The 22639-nt window shown below is 41.5% G+C and overlaps 1 protein-coding gene across 2 annotated transcripts in view; it reads right to left on the reverse strand.

Annotated features, from left to right (window-relative positions):
• PPM1L (protein phosphatase, Mg2+/Mn2+ dependent 1L) overlaps positions 1–22639 on the reverse strand; it is a 229727-nt gene that overhangs the window by 54786 nt on the left and 152302 nt on the right. For both annotated transcript variants that reach the window (XM_060242431.1, XM_060242430.1), the window contains one exon: positions 4265–4435. In XM_060242431.1, coding sequence (XP_060098414.1) covers positions 4265–4435 — 171 coding nt within the window. The remainder of the gene's footprint in view (positions 1–4264; positions 4436–22639) is intronic.

Below are 22639 nucleotides of genomic sequence, written 5' to 3' on the forward strand. Positions count from 1 at the left end.
TGTACCCCCAGTCTTGCCCCGTTCATATCTTTACTATAGGTCCTATCCCTGTAGCATCCCTATGGACATGACTTTTGTCCATGCAGGTCCAATATTTCCAGGATAGCCTTTTTTTGATGGTCAAAGGGACTTCCCTTACTTTTTTTCAAGCTGAAAAGCTGGTTGGATCCAACTCATTATGTGGAGATTTCTTCCTGCATATAGAACATTTTCAGTGGCCTGAACATGATGCCTGGCTAGCTAACAAAACCAGATTAAGTACTGCAAAAATGAATGATTTTAACTACCTTTGTATTAATTAGGCAAATACACATTGATATCATAATACATTTCTAGATGGAGTACTCAATTGTGTCTTGCAGTAGTAATCTCTCCCCACATGTTCCCCAGAGAGCACTGAGGTCAGGAACACAAAATCTCCTCACTATCCCCGGGCCAAAAGAAGCCCGTCTGAAAGCCACCAGGGAAAGGGCTTTCTCCGTTATGGCCCCCGTATGGTGGAATCAGCTGCCGGAAGAGGTGAGGGCCCTGCGGGACTTGGCGCAGTTCTGCAGGGCCTGTAAGACGACCCTCTTCCGGCTAGCCTATACCTAGCCTACATTTATCTAGGATAACAACTTGAGGAAACTGGCCAGCCATCTGTTTACAGGAAACTGAATTACTTTGTTTTAATGTTTTAACTGTTTAACTATTTAACTGTTTTATATTTGAAATTGTTTAATTTTAAGTTTGTTTAACTGTTGGAAGCCGCCCTGAGCCATTCGTGGGAAGGGCGGGATATAAATCCCAAATAAATAAATAAATAAATAAAAATAATCATGGAACCAGTCAGAAGAGAGGTAATCAATGTTATGAGGTAAGTATTCTTAAAGCCAGTGATTTCTAACCTTTTTCATTTGGTGATCCCTAAATCCAAATTTACCTGCTATGGTGACTCATCCAGGGCTGGCCCAAGGTTTTTCTCTTTTTGTGCCCTAGACAAACAATGACCTTGGTACTCATCCAGTTCATCATTCTGTCTTCCACAGTGGCAAACCAGCTGTTTTTTGAGAAACCAACAAACATTGCACAGTGGGTTTCACTGCCTCTACTGTGAACCCCATGAAAGTTCCCCAGCCTTTGCATATGGAGGTTGCATTTCAGCCTTTGACCACCCTCTCCTTCTCCATTACTCCCTCTATTCCCCCTTGAGATTCTAAGAAACTCACTCTAGTAACCATCAAGACATACTTTACTTGACCAATCAATAGGTATCTGCAGTGAAGAAGAAATTTCAAGTAATGTGTGACATGGAAGATACTTTTTCCGGGGACATTGGGAGAGTTGGCCTAAAACCCACTTTCAGAGGCTTCACAATCCATATTTGTGTCCCAACCACAGGTTGGGAACATAAGAACTTAAGAGAAACATTTGTTAAGAACATAAGATAAGACATGTTGGATCAGGCCAATGACCCATCCAATCCAACACTGTGTCACATAGTGGCCCAAACCCAGATGCCATCAGGAGGTCCACCAGCAGAATCAGAACTCTAAAAGCCCTCCCAATGTTGCTCCCAAGCACCAAGAATAGAGTCTGTGGCTGCCTATGAGCTGCGAGCCAGAAAGCACTCAGTTCAAATCTAATCTCAACTACACATAATGGTTGAAATGGCCTAAGAAACCTACAAACTGTACCAAAGAACTTTGGGAGCTGTACCTCTATTCTAAATGAACTAGTAGCAAAATGTGTTTATGAGCTAGATTTGAATCCAGCTGTACCTCAAAGACCAATGAGATTTTGTGGGTATAAGTTTTTGAGAGTCAAAGCTCTCTTTGTCATCTCAAAAGCTTATATCCCCCAAATGTTGTTAGTCTTGAAGGCGCAACTGGACTTAAATCTACCTCTTCTGCTGAAGACTGCTACCCTCAGAAACTACCTTATATATTTATTGATTTCAGTGCTCCCAAGGACAGGGCCCCATCATAGGCAATGTCCACGGTAGAATTTTCAAAATGTCAGATGTCTCAGATATTTAATTCCATGCTAGAACTCTGGCTGGCACTTAAGATAACTCCAGCTGTTTGTGATTATAGATGTTAAGCACTTGAGAGGAAGCCAGAGGATATGGATTTGTTGCCATCCTGCTGATGTACACAGAGCCTGTTATACTTCCACCTGAAATGGTTATAATTTGCTCCACTTTAAAAGTACCTTCTCTTCCCCGCTTCCCCAAGAGCCCGCCTACCGGCATACTAAGTAAGAACTGGAAATAGTTTGACCTTCTCATTAAAATGAAAGGAGTTTGACAAAGCGCTGAAGTCTGTCATGACTGGAGAATACGTGACCCTAAGAAATGTCGTGCAACTTGAATGGCTGGAGGATTCAGAACTGCGAACATCTGCTGCAATTATTATTATTTTTTTTTTAAAAAAAGAGCATACATTTTGCACAGTAGTAGTAATCAGGCCTTGCTTCAGAACAGGTAGCACCATTACTTCTCTTGTACCAAACAAGAGACTTGATTAGAATGCTAAAGCAGTGTCTTTTCCTCATTATGGGCTTAAATATGGGACTTTTGTTTGTGGTGTGTGCTTTTCTGAGGGTATATTCTTTTTTTAAAAATTGCACTACACAAAAGACTTTTATTCTAGACTTGCTTATGCAGCTCTTCACTCAAGCATGATTGCTTGTTTTAACATTAAAATTCCCAAATATTTGCTTTGAGACATGTCACATTTCCTTTCCTTTGTGCAAGCATGTATTCTCCCTCCCCCCCAAAAAAGGAGGTAGGTGGGTGTTTTTTCTTTCTTTCATGTATCTATAATTTCCTTCCAATTACCTTTTCTCTCAAAGGATTACCAATGTATCAAAATGTCTAATGCTGAATAGAGACAGACACTCAACCCATCCTGCACAGGATTTTAAAAAATACCTTTCTCCCTTTTTCCCTATCTCAAAAAAGTATAAACAGAAATGCTTTTTGCAGGTGTTTGCTGTCGCACTGGTCATGTGTCCTGCTCTTTGCTTATATAAAACTGAATTATAGCCCTTGATTATGTTACATCTATAGCCCAGATGAATAAAGACACAGATATTACAGACTGGATGGCTGGAAGAGAAAGGGGTTCAGCCATGTAAGTCAAAACGAACAGGAGAGAGACTGTAGGATCAGGCCTAGATTCATACAACAGGGGAAAAACAACTCGTAGACTGATGAAGTGGATAAGTACTCTTCAAAATATCATTTTTAGAGGGACATGCAAGAACTCATTTGCATATTAGGTCACACCCCCTGATGCCAAACCAGCCAAAACTCCAGTGAATTGCTGCTAAAAAAAAAAAAAAGTTCTGGACATGTATATTGTTGTAAGTCTGGAATCTGGTTGCTTTGAACAGGGCCTATTATATGAGCTTGGCCTAAAGGAGCAGGTCTGGAAAAAGCCAGGACTTTAATAAGAGTGCTGACTTTCTTAATAATTACAGATATATCCACAGTGGGATTTAGTTGTTCAGCAGTGGCTCTCTCCATTCAGGTTTGCAGCGGGAGACCTTTCAGCTGCACAGCTGAAGAGGGGTGAGATGTGTGTTTGTGCATGTGAAACAAAAGTAGTTTAGATTCTGGATGAGAAAGAGAGAGAGGGGGGAGAAGACAAGGCACTTCTGGTAGTTAGCTGAAGCACCCTAGGAATATAGGATCTCTCGAATCTACCCACTGCCTCCAACACAGTTCTGCTTGTAAAATAAAGCAAATATTACAAAAATGTGTATGTCTCAAAGTTCCCTGCTGTAAAAGGAACTGACTCAGGTAAGCACTGCCCCCTAAACTTCTTGCTGCTTGGAGAAGCAGGAAGTGCATAAAAATATATATAAGGATAGTCACTTGTGCAGCACTTGTAAGAAATGACAATTCTGAGCAGAAAGAAATGCAAAGTACACCTGGATATTCACAAGTTGAAAGATACTCTGTTGACTGGGTATACACATTATGAGGCTATCAAAAATGGTTAGTTTGGAAAGTTAAGAAATGCAGAGGTAAGATGGTCGGTATTGTCTGTTCTCACAGGAAGTGGCTTCCTGGGGTCTTACACATCACCTATTTGATCCTTTTAATTGGAGATGGCAGGGATTGTACCCAGGACCTTCTGCCTGCCAAACAGATGCTCTATCACTGAGTCACACCCCCTCCCACAATCCCACTTTACTATTGGAAGGAGTGACAGAAAACTGAGGAGAGCTGGAAGATGGTAGTCGGAATTTTTCAATTATTTTTTTTCCCACATACCTGCTTCATCATATGATAGAGTCAACTTTTCCAGCATTTCCCTGTCAATTGACAGAATCTGTTGTTCCAAGATGGTCTGATAAGATAATACGCTGTTCTCCTTATCTTTCTCATAGTCTTGCAGGTGCTGTTTTAGGACTTCAGGTAAGTGGGACTTCACATATTCTGCTGCTGCCTAAAGAAAAAAAAAGGTCGGTTAGTTATTTGTAATACATTACATTATTTTGGACATATGGTCATGTACTAAGGATGGGCACAAACTGGTTCAAGAGTCAAAATTTGGCACAAATTTGGCCCAGTTTGTTGTCCCTGAACATTTACCAGACTTTTGTCTGGTTCAGCTGTTTAGGTCACTTAAGAAGAATAAGAAGAGAAGAGATTGGATTTATACCCCACCCTTCACCACACGAATGAATCTCAGAGGGGCTTACAATCTCCTTTCCCTCCCCCCCCCAAAAGACACCCTGTGAGTTAGGTGAGGCTGAGAGAACTTTTTTGAGAACTGCTCTTTGAACAGAACAGTTCTGAGAGTTATGACTGACCCAAGGTCATTCCAGCAGTTGCATGTGGAGGAGTGGGGAATCAAACCCGGTTCTCCCAGATAAGAGTCCACACACTTAACCACTACACCAAACTGGAGCTCTAACCCTAACAGCTGATGGGTGCACCTACTTGGAAGAGGGGGTAAGTAAAACCAACCAGTGAAATGGCTGACAGCCATTTAAATCTAACAGCAGGGCAGGCCCACCTGTCAGCTGTTAGGTTTAAATGGCTATGAGCTATTAAAGCCTTTCTAGATGATTTCCCCACCTTTCTGGTCAGTTTGGGACATTTTTGGCTCAGTTCAGGGTTCAGTTCAGAAACTGCTCTGAACCCCAAACTGGAATTTTTAGGTACATGCCCATTTCTATCATGTACTTTTTTGCATTTCCACTTATACAAAAAAGATTGGGTAAAAAACCCCCATTAAGGTGACATTTTCACAAAATCAAAAACATTAACATGGGTGGAAATCCAGCCTCATATTTCAATGTTCTACTTTTTAATTGAATTACTCTTAATTTCTGAACTATATTTGCCTAGTTAAGAACTCAGTGTCAGACTAAAGTATTATCAGCATTTACCTACATTTCAAACAAAACACAAAACACTAGAATTTGGGGAGAGGGATAGCAAATATCTATTTCCTCATGAGGTTGGCCAATTTAAACAAGAAATTGTTTATTTGAGGCTGACTTTACGATTAGGCAAAGTTAAGTAGCCCACCTCAGATGAGAACTTTTGTGGCACCATTACAAAGTTAAAAATTGTCATTTATTTACATTCACACTTTACACAGCAGTTATGTTTATTACCTGTTTATCAGCTGAGAGCCAGTTTGGTGTAGTGGCTAAGTGTGTGGACTCTTATCTGGGAGAACCAGGTTTGATTTCTCACTCCTCCACATATACCTGCTGATGTGACCCTGGGTAAGCCATAAGTTCTCTCAAGGCAGTTCTGCTCAAGAGCAGTACTAGGAGAGCTCTCTCAGCCCCACCTACCTCACAGGGTGTCTGTTGCGGGGAGAGAAAGGGAAAGGAGATTTGTAAGCTGCTCTGAGATTTCTTTGGCTAGCGAAGGGTGGAGTACAAATCCAAACTCCTCCTCCTCCTTCAGGTCAACATTTATAGCAACTTACAACACCATTCTTTACACCTTTATTTTATCCTCCCAATAACAATCATGTGCTGTACGTTAGGCTGAGAGGGAATGAGTGGCCCATGGTTACCCAGCAAATTTCCATGGCACAGTGGGAATTTAAACCCGTATTCCCCAAATCCTGGTTTAACACCCTAATTACTATAGAACATTGGCTTCTCACAATGTTTTGCTGCCCTTTAAGTATGAAATTTAGATGTGCGCTGTGGGAATATCCACTATACTGTGGCCAACAGTGATCACCCAGTGCACATCCTTTTCATCTTCCTTTAGTTAAATTCATCTCTATTTCATGCTTTTAGCACAGAGACAGCATACATGACTGTTACAAAAGTACAAAGTGGCCCTCAAAGTAGGGTTGCTAGCTCAAAGTTGAGAAATACCTGAACATGGAGCCCAAGGAAGGTGGAATTTGGGGAAACATAATTAGTGGGGTATAATGCCATAGAATCTGCCTTCAAAAGTGGCCATTTTCTCCAAGTGTACTGTCACCTGGAGATCAGATGTAATAGTGGGAGATATCCACCCACCACCTGGTGTTTGGCAACCCTGCCTCCAAGAGAGCTTGAAGTAAACAGAAGATGCCACTCAAAATGCTATTGAGTGCTTTGTCATCACTTTGCTTTTGTGTAAACAAAAATGTACTTTCTATTTATATTGTCATGTCCTATTGCTATTCTGCAGTCCACATGTGGTAAATGAGTCTCAAATGCCCACTGAATCAATGGAGTACTGAGATGACCCTGGCACTTCACTAGGTTCAAAATTCTCAGTGTGTGTGTTGGGGGGGGGGGGTGGAACTCCAAAGTACTGCTTGTTTGCTTTCAGTAATTTAGGTACAGTTCATCCAATTAGACATTGTTTGATCCAGTTATTCAGAATGTCTACAGAAAATTGGACACTTTAGCAACAAACAAACTGTCGTTCAGTCACTCTAGTTATTAGTAATACAAAGCAGTGCTACTTGTATAAATGGCCTGGGAAGCATCCAGAGCATGCAGATAATTAAAAGGCAATTCAGATGGGTGGGCCAAATTGTCTAGATTTTGTGACAAAAAGTATAAGCAGGGATTAGAATGGTAAAATGCAGTTCAGCAAGCATGATCTGAACACGATGGGCTCAAAATACGATTCTGAGTTTTGATTTGTACGTACAGAACATCTTGAACATATCTGGCGAAACACGTAAAAGAGAAGAATAGTGAGGGCAGGGAATGAATATAAGCTAATGATATCTAATGACCTAATGCAATAATGGCTCTTGTACATTTGGCAGTGTACATCCCTGAGGCAGGGAAACAACACACTGAATCTTCTCCTGCTGCTGCAAAAGTCAAAGAGTTCACCTTGTGGCACAGGTTTTGCCACGTTAATTAAATACTAAAGTGGCAAAACTGAAAATGCTTGCCTTACCAGGAAAGGTTCAGTAAAACAGGAACAGAACAGTTCTCAGTATGTAAAGTATGCCATTGTCAGGATCAACTAAGTATCAGTCAAACAAACTTCTCTGATGAAACCATAACTAAAGTTTATCAGTACTAAAATGCCAGTGCTAATCTATACATGACCATTATTGCCAGGAATGAGTATTAACAGCTACAATGCGGTTCATAATAGGGCGGTTGAGCAGGTAAATTCAGGCGCCATTCCTCCTGCCTCCAAGACATTCAAACATATTCCTACTGCTCTCAACATATCAGTCCAAGGTTGCTATAGCCAGGAGGATATCTCTAGAAGGCCCAGACGCTGGTTGCCTTAGTAATGAGACAGCTTAGCAAGTGTGGGATAAAAAGGTAAAGGTAGTCCCCTGTGCAAGCACCAGTCGTTTCCGACTCTGGGGTGACGCTGCTTTCACAACGTTGTCACAGCAGACTTTTTTAACGGGTCGTTTGCCATTGCCTTCCCCAGTCACATCTACACTCCCCCCCCCCCCAGCAAGTTGGATATTCATTTTACCAACCTTGGAAGGATGGAAGGCTGAGTTAACCTGGAGCCGGCTACCTGAACCCAGCTTCTGCAGGGATCGAACTCAGGTCGTGAGCAGAGCTTACGACTGCAGTACTGCAGCTTTACCACTCTGTGCCACGGGGCTCTTAAAGGTAGTCCCCTGTGCAAGCACGACTCTGGGGTAATGTTGCTTCCACAACGTTTTCATGGCAGACTTTTTATGGGGTGGTTTGCCACTGCCTTCCCCAGTCATCTACACTTTCCCATCAGCAAGTTGGGTACACATTTTACTGACCTTGGAAGGATGGAAGGCTGAGTTAACCTGGTGCTGGCTACCTGAACCTAGCTTCTGCAGGGATCGAACTCAGGTCGTGAGCAGAGCTTACGACTGCAGTACTTCTGCTTTACCACTCTGCGCCACGGGGCTCTAAGTGTGGGATACACCAGAGTTAACAGCCAAAGTGACAGTACAGAAGTTCCTGATCTCCCCCACCCCCGAGTTCCACCCTCCTCCCAACAGATATTGATTTAACCAACAGTATAGATCATGGCAGTATGGAACAACCAGTATGGATCATGGCAGGCACACCTGACAACCATCGAGTCACAGTTGACTCATGACGACCCCATCTCATGGGGTTTTCAAGGCAAAAAAAGATCAGAGGAGGTCTGCCATTGTCTTTCTTGCCATTGCAGCTCTAGTCTTCTTCAGTGGTCCTCCATCAAAATATCAACCCTCCTTAGCTTTTGAGTTCTGATGGGATCAGGCTAGTCAGGGCTATGAGAGCTGCTATTAGGGCTTCAGAAATTACACTTGATTATACTCTGTTAAAATTGTGTTATGTTGAACATGAAAACCTTCAGTTAATCATAAACTGGGCATAACACTCTATGTGACATGGGTGCCAAGGATTTGGAAGGCATGGATTCCCAGGTTCAGGGGTTTTTCAAAAAATTGTACAAAGGTATATAGCAAAATTCAGTATCAGCCAAAATAATGTAATGTAGTGAGCAAACACTCCAGTGCTCCAGAATTCCTTATCAGGCTGGATGTTAGTAAAAAAATAGGAAAGAGTGGGGGGAAATCTCTCAGCATGCCCTTAAAGTCTCTGTGTCAACATCATGTGATGTCAGCATCTTTGGCATTCTTAAGGAGTTGTTCATCATGCTTCATATACCACAGCAACAGCTTTGGGAAACACAATTTTAAAATACAAACAAAACCAAACTGATTTACAGGGATTCCAGATAATGAGTTTCAGTTTTTTGGGATGTGTGTCTCTAAGATACCTTACACTATGTTAATAGCCTTTATCCAAACTGTGGAAGAATGTGCCTGCTCTTGCCTGCATGCCCTATTCTGTCCTGCCCTTCTAGGTGTTTCTCTACTCCTGGAGGGTATTTTCTTTCACTCTCAGGTTAGCTCACTGCCACCGCCTGACCTTTTTATTTATTTATTTATTTATATTGGGATTTATACCCCGCCCTTCGCACCGAAGTGTCTCAGGGCGGCTTACAACATGATAATTCAAATACTACAATTTAAAACACTTACAAGTAAAATTAAAACCATAAATTAATAAAAGCAAGATAGATAAAAACCGGCGGTCTCCAGATGCATTTTGTTCCATCCAATTTTGCCAGAATTGCCCACTGGGAGGGTCAGGACTCCCAGCTTCTCTACCAAGTTCTGAGGCCTTGCCGCTGTGTATCCTGCTGCCCAGCTCCTGGTTATCACAGGGACAATTTATTGCCTTTCATGTGCCTGGAGGAGTAGTCACTTGCCAACTGCCTGCCTTTCCCCTGATGCTCCTTTTAAAATAGTGAGTCTGAGATGGTGGAGGTCTATGTGGTACAGAGAACCACTCCTAGCATCCAAAGTTATAAAGTGTTTATTGGGAAAAAATGTTTACAATCAAATTGAGCAAGGGATACCAAAAGAAATGGGAAAAATGAAAATCCACTGTCCCTTTCTCTATACACGCCCTATCAATTGTTAAAATAGGACTGGCCCCCTTTGCTTAGGATGTTACAAATCTCTACAGAGTAGCCCTTACTCTTTGAAGCTTCTGCCAGCCCTTGAGGTGAGTACATAGTCAATATCTGCCTTGCCAGTGGACTGTGTGCTCTCTTGCACACAGCACCCAAGGAAAAGAGACCTCCTTCTTGTTGCAAGGAGATTTTATCATATCTGTTTCTCCATCTGCTGACCAGGTCAGAGAAGTGTTTCCTGCCACTTCTTCCTGGTGATTATCTAGGATTCTATCCTTTCAAATCTCTGTTCTCCGCTAGGAGAAAGGGGGAGATTTTGACCCAGCCATTATATCTCCTGTTGGATCTATTTGCATTTGAGTGAAGGTGTGCCGAGGTATGTCTGGAAAGCAATTGCACAGCAAACAGGACAAACCCTACGCCAAAGGAAAAATGGACACAAATCTGACATCAGGAATTACAGAACTGAGAAACCTGTCGGAGAACACTTTAACCTTCCTGAGCATTCAATGGGTGACCTCAAAGCAGGTGTTTTACTGCAAAGGAACTTCAAGAACAGAATGGAGAAATTGCTGAATTACAAATTATTATGAAACTTGAAACAAACACCTCCCCAGGACTGAACAGGGATATTGGTTTTTTTTATCTTATTACATATGCTAACCAACTCTCACACAGTATTTCAATGTATTTCTTTTTTAGAACAGTGTATCAGAATAATTTTTTTTCTATTGACATATTCAAATAAGGGATATGGGCTGTTTATCTCATTACATATACTAACCCACCTTCCACTATATTTTAATGTACCCTGTTTTTCTAATGGCTAATATATATTTCTCTTTTAGAACAGTGTATCAGAATATTGGGGGGTTTTTTGTATTGACATACTCAAATAAGAGATATTGGCTGTCTTATTACATATACTAACCCATCCTCCGCTGTATTTTAATGTATTTCTTTTTTTCTAATGGCAAACTATAGTGATGTTATAACCTCTTGAGTAACTATGCCCTCTATTTAAACTCAAAATTAACAAAGCCAGAATGTTACCCAGATTTATGGCACTTCACACCTACAACACCAATCTGCTTTTTATCACCCTCCAATGTTTTTTCAGCCCAGTTAACAACATTCACTAACAAACACAGACCCCAATTTGTGCTTATTTTAATCTGCTAAAAACATCCCCATGATTCTACATACTAACTCACTGCCCACTTATATTAAAAACTGCTGCCTGCCATTCCAATTTCATCTGATGAAGTCTGCTTAGAGCATATGAAAGCTTACATTCTGAATAAACCTTAGTTGGTCTTAAAGGTGCACTTGTCTACTGCTTTGTTCCTTCTCAACCTGTTCTCTACTCAAAGGGGGAAAAACCCTTTTAAAGCACACAGTGGAGGCTTTGCTCATCTGAAACCTCCCAGGAGAAAAACTGCATTCCTTCACACCAAACACAAAACATTTAACCCAAATGTCCCAAAGGAATCAAAACACATGAATGTCTCATGGGAAAGTGAGGGATTCTTAAAATAGAATACACCAGTTTTGTATGACAGAGATTAGAACCAAATGCCATAGTGCATCAGAGCTGTGGCAGAAAGTAACACAAGGTGGCATAGCTGAGTTAAGTCAAACAGCCCCAAGCTAAAATTAGGAGCACTGCCACAATCTGCCACCTGCAAAGCATCCAGATCACTGAAGTCATTCTCTGCCATGAAACAAAGGACAACTTCCAACTTCATGACGTGTAGATTGGCTTTATTTCCTTGCCTGACAACTTTCACACCCCAAGTTAGCTCCACCTTTTTTTTAAAAAAAAGTAAATAGCCATTATGCAATCGTTTTTCAGATCAACACAGATCAAACTTTCTATGCTTTCTGCCCTCTTGGGAAATCCTTTGAGTTCCACCAATATGCAGCCAGAATGGCAGAGACTACCAAAGAACTAAACAACTATTTCCCCAGATATGGCTAAGAATCCTGATGCTAACATTAATCCTCTACTGAGAAAACTGTTTTGAGAACTTTTCAAGTTGAAAAGCAACTAATAACTGTACTAAATCAATACATTTCAAACAAATGACATTCAGATGTCTGATTTGGCTCTTAGTCACAAGACAGGACATGCTGATAAATGTCTTTCAGCCTACATCTATGCATACATTCATTGCATCTTCAGCTTTTTGAAGGAAATCAAATGAACAATACTCAGAGGGAGTCTGAAATTTCCATTCCCTACATTGCAGTAAACACATGGGTGGATATACTAATAGTCATTCTTCACTGATGCATGCACGTTGATAAACATGTTGATACCTTCTGATTAAGAAATTAATGTGTTTTGGTATTGTCGCTATCATTATTTTGAAGTTTTTCATTTTGTTCTCTTTGATCTGTCTTTAGCAGACCATTCTGCATCAGTTAAAATGTAAATTCTAACAGTCTATTACTTTTTCCTCTTATAAAGCTTCCACCCCAACATCAAAAGCCCTCCAGATCAGATACTTATTACAGCTCTGTGTTTTCTTCCTCGCTGGTGATGAATCATCAAACCTTTTCATATATGACCTGATATATATTTCTACTATTGCCCCATCCTTGTGTCTACCTTTGCAGTAGCACACTATGTACACAGCATATTAACCTCAGTTCTCATGTGGGCCTCAGCAGAAAAGTGAACCACAACCAGTCTTCATGAAGATAACGGTTTGCTAGACTACATTAAAATATTATAAATACAAAGTAATACAAACAGAGCTTTTTTTGTAGAAAAAACCCAGCAGGAACTCTTTTGCATATTAGGTCGCATCCCCTGACATCGCCATTGTTTCACAAAGGGGTTTTTTTTGTAGAAAAAGCCCAGCAGGGACTCATTTGCATATTAGGCCACACATCCCAACAGCAAGCTAGCCGGAACTCTGTTTCTGCTCAAAAAAAGCCGTGAATACAAATAATGTGCGTGTGTGTGTGTAAAGTGCTGTCAAATTTCAGCCGACTTATGGTGACCCCAGTAAGGGGCTCCCAAGGTAAGTGAGAAGAAGAGGTGGTTTGCCATTGGCTTCCTCTGCAGTCTTCCTTGGTGGTCATCCACCCAAGCATTCATCCTGCTTAGCTTCTGAGATCTGACAATATTCTGCCTTTCCTCCCAACACAAATAATACAGAGTGATAAACACAAAGAACAATACTGCTACATCTCTGTTCTATAAAATAATTCTTATAGGTTCAACATTTAAAGGGTTTCCCCTCCATACATAACAAATAATGAAAAGGCTAATATTCTGAATACTTGTATCCCAACAATCAATCAATAAAAATAGATTTTCTATGAATACGAGAAGCTGATTCATTTTTGCTAACTGTTAAAGTACGTCAATTTAGACATAAGAGTAGTTGACCTAACTCACATAAGCCAGTCTTTCAGAGGAAGAGGATCTACTTTTTCTCCAAGAGAAGATGATACAATAGATCATATCAGTAGAAAACACAGTCATCACTAATACCCAATTATCGATAGTTAAGACTTTTTCAGATAACTGCACTGACTTAGTTATTTAATTACTAAGGGTTGTCTGCCCACAGCCCTTTCGACCTTGGGCATTCTTATAGACCTCAGTCATCGGGATTTGCCAATTGTATTGTAGAACTGTTTTATTGTTTTATCCTATTTATTATGTTTTAAACTTCTTGTGAGCCTCCTTGAGCCCTGTGTACAGGGAAGGGTGGGATATAAATTTAAACAATAAATAAATAATTGAGAAAGATCACTTTGGGGTTAAAAGACAAATCATCATTTCACTGTGGGCAGCCATGGATACACTGGTTGGTGGTGGTGGGGGTCACAGTATTTTCTATGGGCTCTACATCCATAACTAGGTTTGTACTCCCACACTGCCTGGGGCCACTATGAACCTTCATGTCTGCCCCTGCCAGCAGAATTCAGCTTGCCATTTGGTATCAGCACGGTAGCTGGATGGCCAATTTTCTTTCTGTTGCAGAAGGAAAACATGTAGAGAGTGTGTAGGTGGTAGTTGAGCAATTACCATGCTGCAACAACAAGAAAGTGCTCAGTAATGTGCAATTCTCAGCTCTATGCTTTCACAAGTGAATACAGGATGCATGTTGCCATTGTTTCTGGCTTTCATGTCCACTGTAATGATTTAAAGCAGAAGCTCTGTGTCCTTCTCCTATAGTACAGTTCAGAAGTACTTGGAACATTTGGCAGTGACTTTCCTGTTTCCAAGGAAAATGGGCTATATACAGCTATTCTATTTGTGTGAGTTGGCCATAACTTATCTCCTGTAAAGCAAGGCTTGTATGCTTTGCAATTTTATATTCAGTCTCCCAAACTCTACAGATAATTGTATTAGGAAACCTAAAATACTGCTGAAAGTTGCATTCAATTTGTCTGGAAGCCAGGCAATGCAGAACAAATGAAATTATTCCGTCAAATGCAAATTAACTCGCAACACAAGCACAAGATATTTAAAACTAGGTTTTAAATAGTCATTCGCTTCCAGCACTGGAAGGGAGAAGATAGACTAAAACAATTACTACATAGCCTACTATCAGCATGCCTGTTGTCAAGTTTCAGGGTTTCCTTGCAAAAGTACTTGCAATATCTAGAGGTGTTTTGTATAATTTGGACCAAATAGGATTTCCATCTAAGCACCTTTGCCTCTTCAGCCTAGTACGATATGCAGCGCTGAACAACCCAATGCATTGTACTTTTTATAGTTTTCATTTCTTGGTCACAAATATGATAAATGCAAGTTAGCTGAATGTTATCAGTGTGTCAAATTAGAATTGAGATGGGCTAAAGTTCAAAGAAATAAATGTGAGGTTTTATAGGGAAAGTCGCACCCAAATCTGATCCTGGTGAGGCTATGGAGACCTTTGGAATAGTGAGAATAGGGAAGAATATGAGATTAGATCTATACCCTGCCTTTCCCAGAGTCTCAGAGGGGCTTACAATCTTCTTCCCTTCCTCTCACCGTAACAGACACCATGTGAGGTAGGTGGGGCTGAGAGAACAGCTCTGAGAGAACTGTGGCGGCCCAAGGTCACCCAGCAGCTGCATGCGGGGGACTGGGGAATCAAACCTGGTTCTCCAGATAAGAGACTGCTACTCTTAACTGCTACACCAAGTGGGCACCATGAGGCACAACCATAAAATGCCTGCCATGGGGGCTAGGGCTAATAATCAAAAGTCTTCCACAGGTTGCAGCAATCAGTCACAAAATGCAATCCTCCTAGGGTGCAGGCAGCTGTTTCTGAATGGGTGCTCCTTGCAGTGTCTCTGAGTTCTTCTGAAGTGCCTCCTGCTTCAGTGGGTAGAGAAAACTCAGAATTTGTTATTTGCTTTAGGATGAAATATTTTGAGGGAAGAGCAAATGGGTTTCTGGAAACCCATTGGTGGACCCCATGGGTGCCATGTTGAGGATTAGAAGACAGAATAAACATAAAAAATGCCATTGCTCTATTCATGCTGCTAGTAACTTTCTTTAAGCCCTGTTAATATTGCATTTTAACAGTGAAGTCTATGAGCACAGGCAACCCAAAGTAAAGTACTTTTAAAACGTTCCTTTAAGGATGTCTGAATTTCTCCAACAGATATAAAAAGAAAGTGTCAAAGTGTCTTTTTTCCTCTCCCATTTTTTTCTCTGGGTGTCCTTCCCTCTCATTTTCCCCATTTCTGTGGCATTTTAAGCATATGCTAAGAAACCATTATCTATTAAAACTTTAAGAAGAATCCAAGTTGTTCTTTGGAATCCATGAAGAGCAGACAGATGGCAGCCAGTTGTAAAATATGTTGTCACAAACATATGGAAGACATCGAACATGATTAAATTTAACATCTATAAAGTTGCTTCCATGCGAGCCAGAATGGCAAGAAACCAGCAAAAGCCCCACAGGCTCCTGAGGTACTTCTGTAGGCCCTTCTTTGCAATAAACATTAGACTAGACTGTGATGTGTAGCAGCACTAGAGAGAGAACTCAAAGGTAACAGGCTGTGTGAATGGTTAAAACCTAAGAACATAAGATGAACCCTATGAAATCAGATTAATGGTCCAGTATCTTGCCAATCCCCAGGTCCCAGTGAGGGTTCTCCCGCTTTCCCAGGCTCCTTCCCGCTCCCAGTCAGCTGGCTAGTGGGGGGAAGTCCCACCCCCACAGCCACCATGCCCCGTTCCAACTCTGGAGGCTTCCTCTTGGGATGGTTTGTCTGTCTTGAAGACTGAACGGGGGCGGGGGGGGGAGTAGGCAGAAGAACATGGCTGTTCCTAGTGGCTATGAAAGCTGCACAGACCCTCCGTTGGTTGCATAAGCTTTTCAGAGGCCGTTTGCATAGGAAAGGTAAACTTGAACCTTTGGTTGCTCTGTGTTACTTTGAAGTAGTTGTAAGTTCAGCAACTTGTGAGTAGAGATGCCAATCCCCAGGTGAGAACAGGCCCTCCCCCGCTTCAGAGTCATCAGAATTGGGGGGGGGGGAGGGAAATGTCTGCTGGGCACTTCATTATTCCCTATGAAGATCGATTCTCATAGGGTATATAATGGAGAATTGATCTGGGGGTATCTGGGGCTCTGGAGGGGCTGTTTTTTGAGGTAGAGGCACCACATTTTCAACATATCATCTGATGACTCACTTCAAAATGCTCATTTAAAAGGTGTGTGGTTCCTTTAAATGTGATGGCCAGAACTCCCTTTGTAGCTCAATTGTGCTTGTCACAATTTTGCTTATGGCTTCACCCCCAATGTCGCCTGGCTCCACCCCCAAAGTCCCCAGATATTTCTTGAATCGGACTTGGCAAACCTACCCCAGAGTGATCAAAATTGTTCATCCCCAACAACTACTGTTTAGCAGGGCCACATTAATGACTTTCAAGGGCTCTAGACACTTTTGCATTTGTGGGCTCCTCCCACCATAATAATACCAATATTAAAATTATTTTATATAGCTTTAAATACTTCATTTTTTTCTGTTCTGGGTAAAATTTAATAGATTTCCATGAGCACTAAAATTTATTTTTTTTTCTCATGTGAGAAAAAAATTAAAATATTTTCTTTGATCCTAAAAGTTCTTTCCCCCCCTCTTCTGATTTAAAAAAAAAATTCAAACACTTTTGTGGCTCCCTAAAGTACCAGGAGCACTAAGCATTGTGCCTACTGTGCCTAATGGATAAGTTGGCCCTGCTGTTTAGAGGTAGGGTTGCCTGGTCCAACCCTGAACGCAGTCTGGGAGTCTTTTACCATGCATGCAACGTCCCAGACATGATGATGTCACTCAGAAGTGATGTCATCGCATCACTGACATCACACACAACACTCCAGGTTTGGGGCAAAAACTCTATGGGATTTTTTTTTGCTACAAAACCATAAAAAGCGTTGTCCCCAAAGCATTGTCATGTGACTTGATGTCATCACTTCCAAATGATGTTATTGCATCAGGGACATCACTTGACGACATATCTGTTTGGGGGTGGGGATCCCGCTGCCAGTCAGCTGGGGCCAGTGGTTTGGAGCCCTGAAGATTGGGGGATCTCCTAGCCAGACTGGGGTTCTGGCAATCCTATTTAGAGAAATAACACCTTTGAAGATGAAGGATCCATTTAGTTATCATAGCTAAACAGCCCAAAATGTATCTGTCTTTAATAATTTTGTCTACTTCCTTCTTAGTCAAAAGTGCCATCCAGCTGCAGCTAACTTATGTTCCCTCTAAGCTGCAGAGTCTTGTGAACAAAAATTCTGCTTTGTGGGCTACTGGCATTAAACTTGTGAGCTACTGCATACATTAGTGTGCTCTGGGGTCATCCTTCCTGAGCGAAGACAAAAATGTGTAAGCTGAAGGCTAAAAATCTGTGAGCTACTCATGCTAACTCAGTTTAGAGGGAACATTGATGCTGACCCCATAGGATTTCAAGGCAAGAGATGAAGAGAGGTGGTTTGCCACTGTCTGTCTCCACCTAGTAACCCTGGATTTCCTTGGTGGTCTCCCATTCAAACAGTATCCAGAGCCAGGAGATCTGAATCACAGAATCAGAGAATCATAGAGTTGGAAGGGGCCATACTGGCCATACAGTCCAACCCCCTGCTCAATGCAGGATCAGCATACAGCATCCCTGACAAGTGTTCATCCAGCCACTGCTTTAAGATTGGAGGGGAGCTCACCATCTCTCTTGGTAGCTGATTCCACTGCTGAACAACTCTTACTGTAAACAAGTTTTTCCTAATCAGTCAATACCTTCCCACCCTTAATGTAAACCCATTATTATGAATCCTCTCCTCTGCTGACAACAGGAACAGCTCCATGCCCTCCTCTAAGTGACAGCCCTTGAAATATTTAAGTTGTCCCCCCTCAACCTCCTCTTCTCCATTCTGAACATTCCCAAGTTCCTCAGCCTTTCCTCATAGGGCTTGGTCTCTAGGCCTCTGATCATCCTCACTGTTCTCCTCTGCACTTGGTCCATTCTGTACACATCTTTCTTGAAGTGAGGCCTCCAGATCTGCACACAATACTCCAGGTGTGGCCTGAGGAGATCCAGCCAGCTTGGGCCATCCAGCTCAGGGAACTCCCTTCTTAGAGTCACCTATACTAATGGCCATCACCACATCCCATGACAGTGAGTTTCACAGTCTGACATTCTGTGAAGTACTTTCTTTTGTCAGTCCTAAATCTTCTGCCCATCAACTTCATTGGTTGCCCCCAAGTCCCTATCACTATTCAGGGTAGGAAGAAAGCACTCTCCCTGTCTCTTTCTAAACTAATGACTAATGAAATTCTTTTAATCTTAGTTTAGAGATGTTTATGTTTAATGTTTATGTTTAATTTGATTTATACCCCGGCCTCCCCACCAAGGCGGGCTCAGGGCGGTTTACATCAGATCACAGAACAATGATCGCAATCATAAAATCAATAAAATCATTAAACCATATAAATTAAAAACAGTATGCAGTTAGTGCTAGATTAGATGTTACTCATTCTCAATAAGATAGTTGTTCCAGGATTCTTCCAGGATTCTCCTACAGTCAACTGAAGGCTTTCTGGAAGAGAATGCTCTTACAGGCCTTGAGGAACTGAACAATGTCCTGCAAGGCCCTAACCTCTTTCGGCAATTGGTTCCACCAGGAGGGGGCTGTCACTGAAAAGGCCCGATCCCTGGTGGTCGCCTCCTTCAACCCGGGGATCACTAGGAGATGCTGAGATCCAGAACTCAGCACTCTCTGGGGAACGTGTGGGGACAGACGGTCCCTTAGGTAAATGGGTCCTCGGCCATATAGGGCTTTAAAGCTAATAACCAGCACTTTGTAACAAATCCGGTACACTATTGGTAGCCAGTGCAGTTCCTGCAGCGCTAGCTGTATGTGCTCCCACTTGGGCCGCCCCAGTAGCAACCTCCCAGCTGTGTTCTGCACTAGCTGAAGTTTCCGGGTTCGCGACAAAGACAGCCCCAAGTAGAGGACATTACAGTAGTCCAGTCTTGAGGTGACCTTTGCATGAATCACAGTTGCCAGGTCGCCATGGTCAAGGAAAGGAACCAACTGTTTCGCCAACCTAAGGTGAAAGAAGGCAGATTTCACAGTTGCTGCTATCTGGACCTCCATCGTCAGGGAGGCCTCTAATAGCCCCCCCAAACTTCTGACCTTGGACGCCATTGTCAATGGCTCCCTGTCAAAAGTTGGCAGGGGGATTTCCCTGCCCAGGCCGCCACGACTCAGGCAAAGGACCTCTGTCTTCACCAGGTTCAGCTTCAGTCGGCTCAGCTTTAGCCAACCAGCCACGGCTTTCAGTGCCTGATCTAGGCTTTCTGAGACATTGTCAGGTCAGCCATCCATCAGAAGGTAGAGCTGGGTGTCATCAGCATACTGATGAGAACCCAGCCCATACCTCTGGACAATCTGTGCAAGGGGTCGCATGTAGGTATTAAACAACATTGGGGATAGAATCGCCCCCCGAGCCACACTGCAATTAAGCGGGTGTCTCCGGGACGACTCTTCCCCAATTGACACCCTTTGTCCCTGACCGCAAAGGAAAGAGGAAAGCCACTGTAAGGCTAGCCCCTGAATCCCTGCATCAGCGAGGCGGTGGGCTAGTAACTGATGGTTGACCGTGTCGAACACAGCCGACAGGTCTAACAGCATCAGTACTGCTGAGCCACCTCGATCCAGATGTCGCTGAAGGTCTCCATCAGGGCGACCAAAACTATCTTCGTCCCATGGCCTGGGCGGAAGCCAGACTGGTGGGAATCTAGGACAGAAGTGTCCTCCAGAAAACTGTAGCGCTACTGCCCTCTCAATAATTTCCCCCCAAAAGGGTAAATTCAAGGCTGGTCGATAGTGTGCCAATTTGGCCGGGTCTAAAGTAGACTTTTTCAGGAGAGGGCAGATCACTGCCTCTTTAAGAGACGTTGGAAAAAGCCCTTCCAGGAGAGATCTATTTACAATATCCCATATGGGATATGAGATTGTGATGTACCAAGATGACTATAGACCAAGAGTCAGTTTGCCTGTCTGTTTTTCCTACTAGCCAGGAACACAAAACGCAAATAAAAGTGTGTCAAACATCTAGCTGGTCATGGCACCTGCTAGTGGGCTGTATTTATTCTCTCTGCAGCTCAGATGTGTAATACCATCAACTTTTACTGGCAGAGATACATAAAACTAAGATTTATGAAGTTCTTGGTTTGGTTATTATCATGTGCAAGAGGAAAACAGTACATGTAATATGGGTTTCCATTGAAACAGTTCAGTTTATTTTAGTATACTACCTCATCAATTATCCTAGATATGCTTCTATGTTATTATTAAGTGTACTTCAACATCACCATTTTTTCTCAACTAGATCAGTACAGCTCAAGAGTTTACTCAAGGCAAATAGACCTCTGCTGAAAAATAATATGGTACTGTAGGTAGAAAAAAAATAAATTGTTGGAACAAAAAAGGCCTTTTTCTAGAAAAAAAAATCGAGACATACAAAACATCTTGAAGTTTGTCTCATTCTGCCTCCAAGGAAGTTTGTGCTCTTTTCAAATTCTCTCTTTCTTGCCTTCTCTCACTGCCCAGTCCCCTTGCCTAACATGACATTTCTCATTACATTGGAGGATAGACAAGGTTTGGTTGTCCTTGCCGAATGCCTGGCAATCATGCCACTTGGGCCATAACGATATAAACAGCTGCTGAAGTACTAACTTGAATTCAGATCTACCTTTAAAATTCCTCTTACAGTGAATATATCATTAACTTCTGACATCTGGTCTTTGGCTTTGTGGAAAAACAACATTAAGATGAACACAACAGCCAAAAAGAGAGGAATGGTAAAGTATTCAACTGAAGAACATCAAGATCTGTGGTGGAGTTATCATCTACAATTGACTGACTTGCATTATTAATGTGAACTTATTTGCATGCGTTAAGATTATAATGATTTCCCCCCTTGATTTTATAATCTAATCAGAACTATGTTTATAGTCTTCAGATTCCATAGTTACAGGACGGGGAAAAACATGAGCCAAACCTCACAATTTTTACAAGTCTGAATCAACTTTTTAAGGCATAAAGTAATGGCTGACACATAATGTTTGAATGTTTTTAACTGGCAACTGAACCCCTTATTTAAAGAAGGATGGGCTATTTTATTGGCCTTATGACTTTTAAAAGTGATATTGATGAAAAACAGAGACAGAGTAAGAACACTAGCAGGAACGAGCTGAAATGCCGTTCGGATGGTTCTGCAGATGTGCTCAGTCTTAAAACAAGTGAAAATCATGGCAGTAAGTTACAGTATATTAACAATAATATCAAATCAATGGAAATTATATCCTGAGGGGGGAATATTGTGGGAAACTCATACTCCAGCGATGTTCAGTCATTTAATTGGAAATGACATTTTATTATTTCAGTGGACAGAAAAATCAAATGTGACCATATAAACTGCCCAACTATCAATTTTTTTCAGATACAACATTAAATGGTATGTCTCATTTGAAAATGTGGATTTGTAAGAGAACTGTATGCACTGCAATTGAAAATACTCTTAATACAAGAATGTACTAGCCAGGAGGATTGTATCAGATATTTCTTCAGAAATACAAAGTTTTGCTAAATGAACAGGCAGAGTCCTGTATTCTCCAATTCCCTTTCATTGGGTTTGGTGGTATACATCATATCAACTTCCATCTTTTAACTCAAAGAAGAGCTTTGTTAAGACCTATTAACATAACCTCACATAGGCTAAAACACATCTATCATGTAGATCACACTGAAGATGTAGGGGAAAATTGGGTTGATTTTTCTGCATGAATTTTGTAAATGCAATACAATATTTTCTGGAATGTATAACTGTTCCATCTTTAAGCAGGTAACTGCTGCTCAATTCCAGCTACCACTTTATTAAGTAATCTCAAAATACTGTAGAGAAAAAACAACAGCTCATACTCAATTTGTTAATTTAAGTGATGTTATTACTTTATGGGGAAATATATTTTGTTTGCAATATCAGATATGGAACACAGGAATATTCACTATGTTTTAGAGGGTTGAGTTCAAAATGCAAAGTCCTATGCTTTGTTTTCTTTGGACCCAAAACTTATGTTCTACGCTTGCCTTTCTACATTAAGTTTGATTTTTCTTAAGTATAAAATATAACAAACAAAGGAATTTTTTTACAGGTTGGAAATATATACAAGGATTCACCCTTCAGCTGCAACATCTTACATGCACTCAATCTATTCAACAT

This window comes from Heteronotia binoei, chromosome 6, assembly GCF_032191835.1.
Source record: "Heteronotia binoei isolate CCM8104 ecotype False Entrance Well chromosome 6, APGP_CSIRO_Hbin_v1, whole genome shotgun sequence".
In the NCBI taxonomy this organism is placed as follows: Eukaryota; Metazoa; Chordata; class Lepidosauria; order Squamata; family Gekkonidae; genus Heteronotia; species Heteronotia binoei.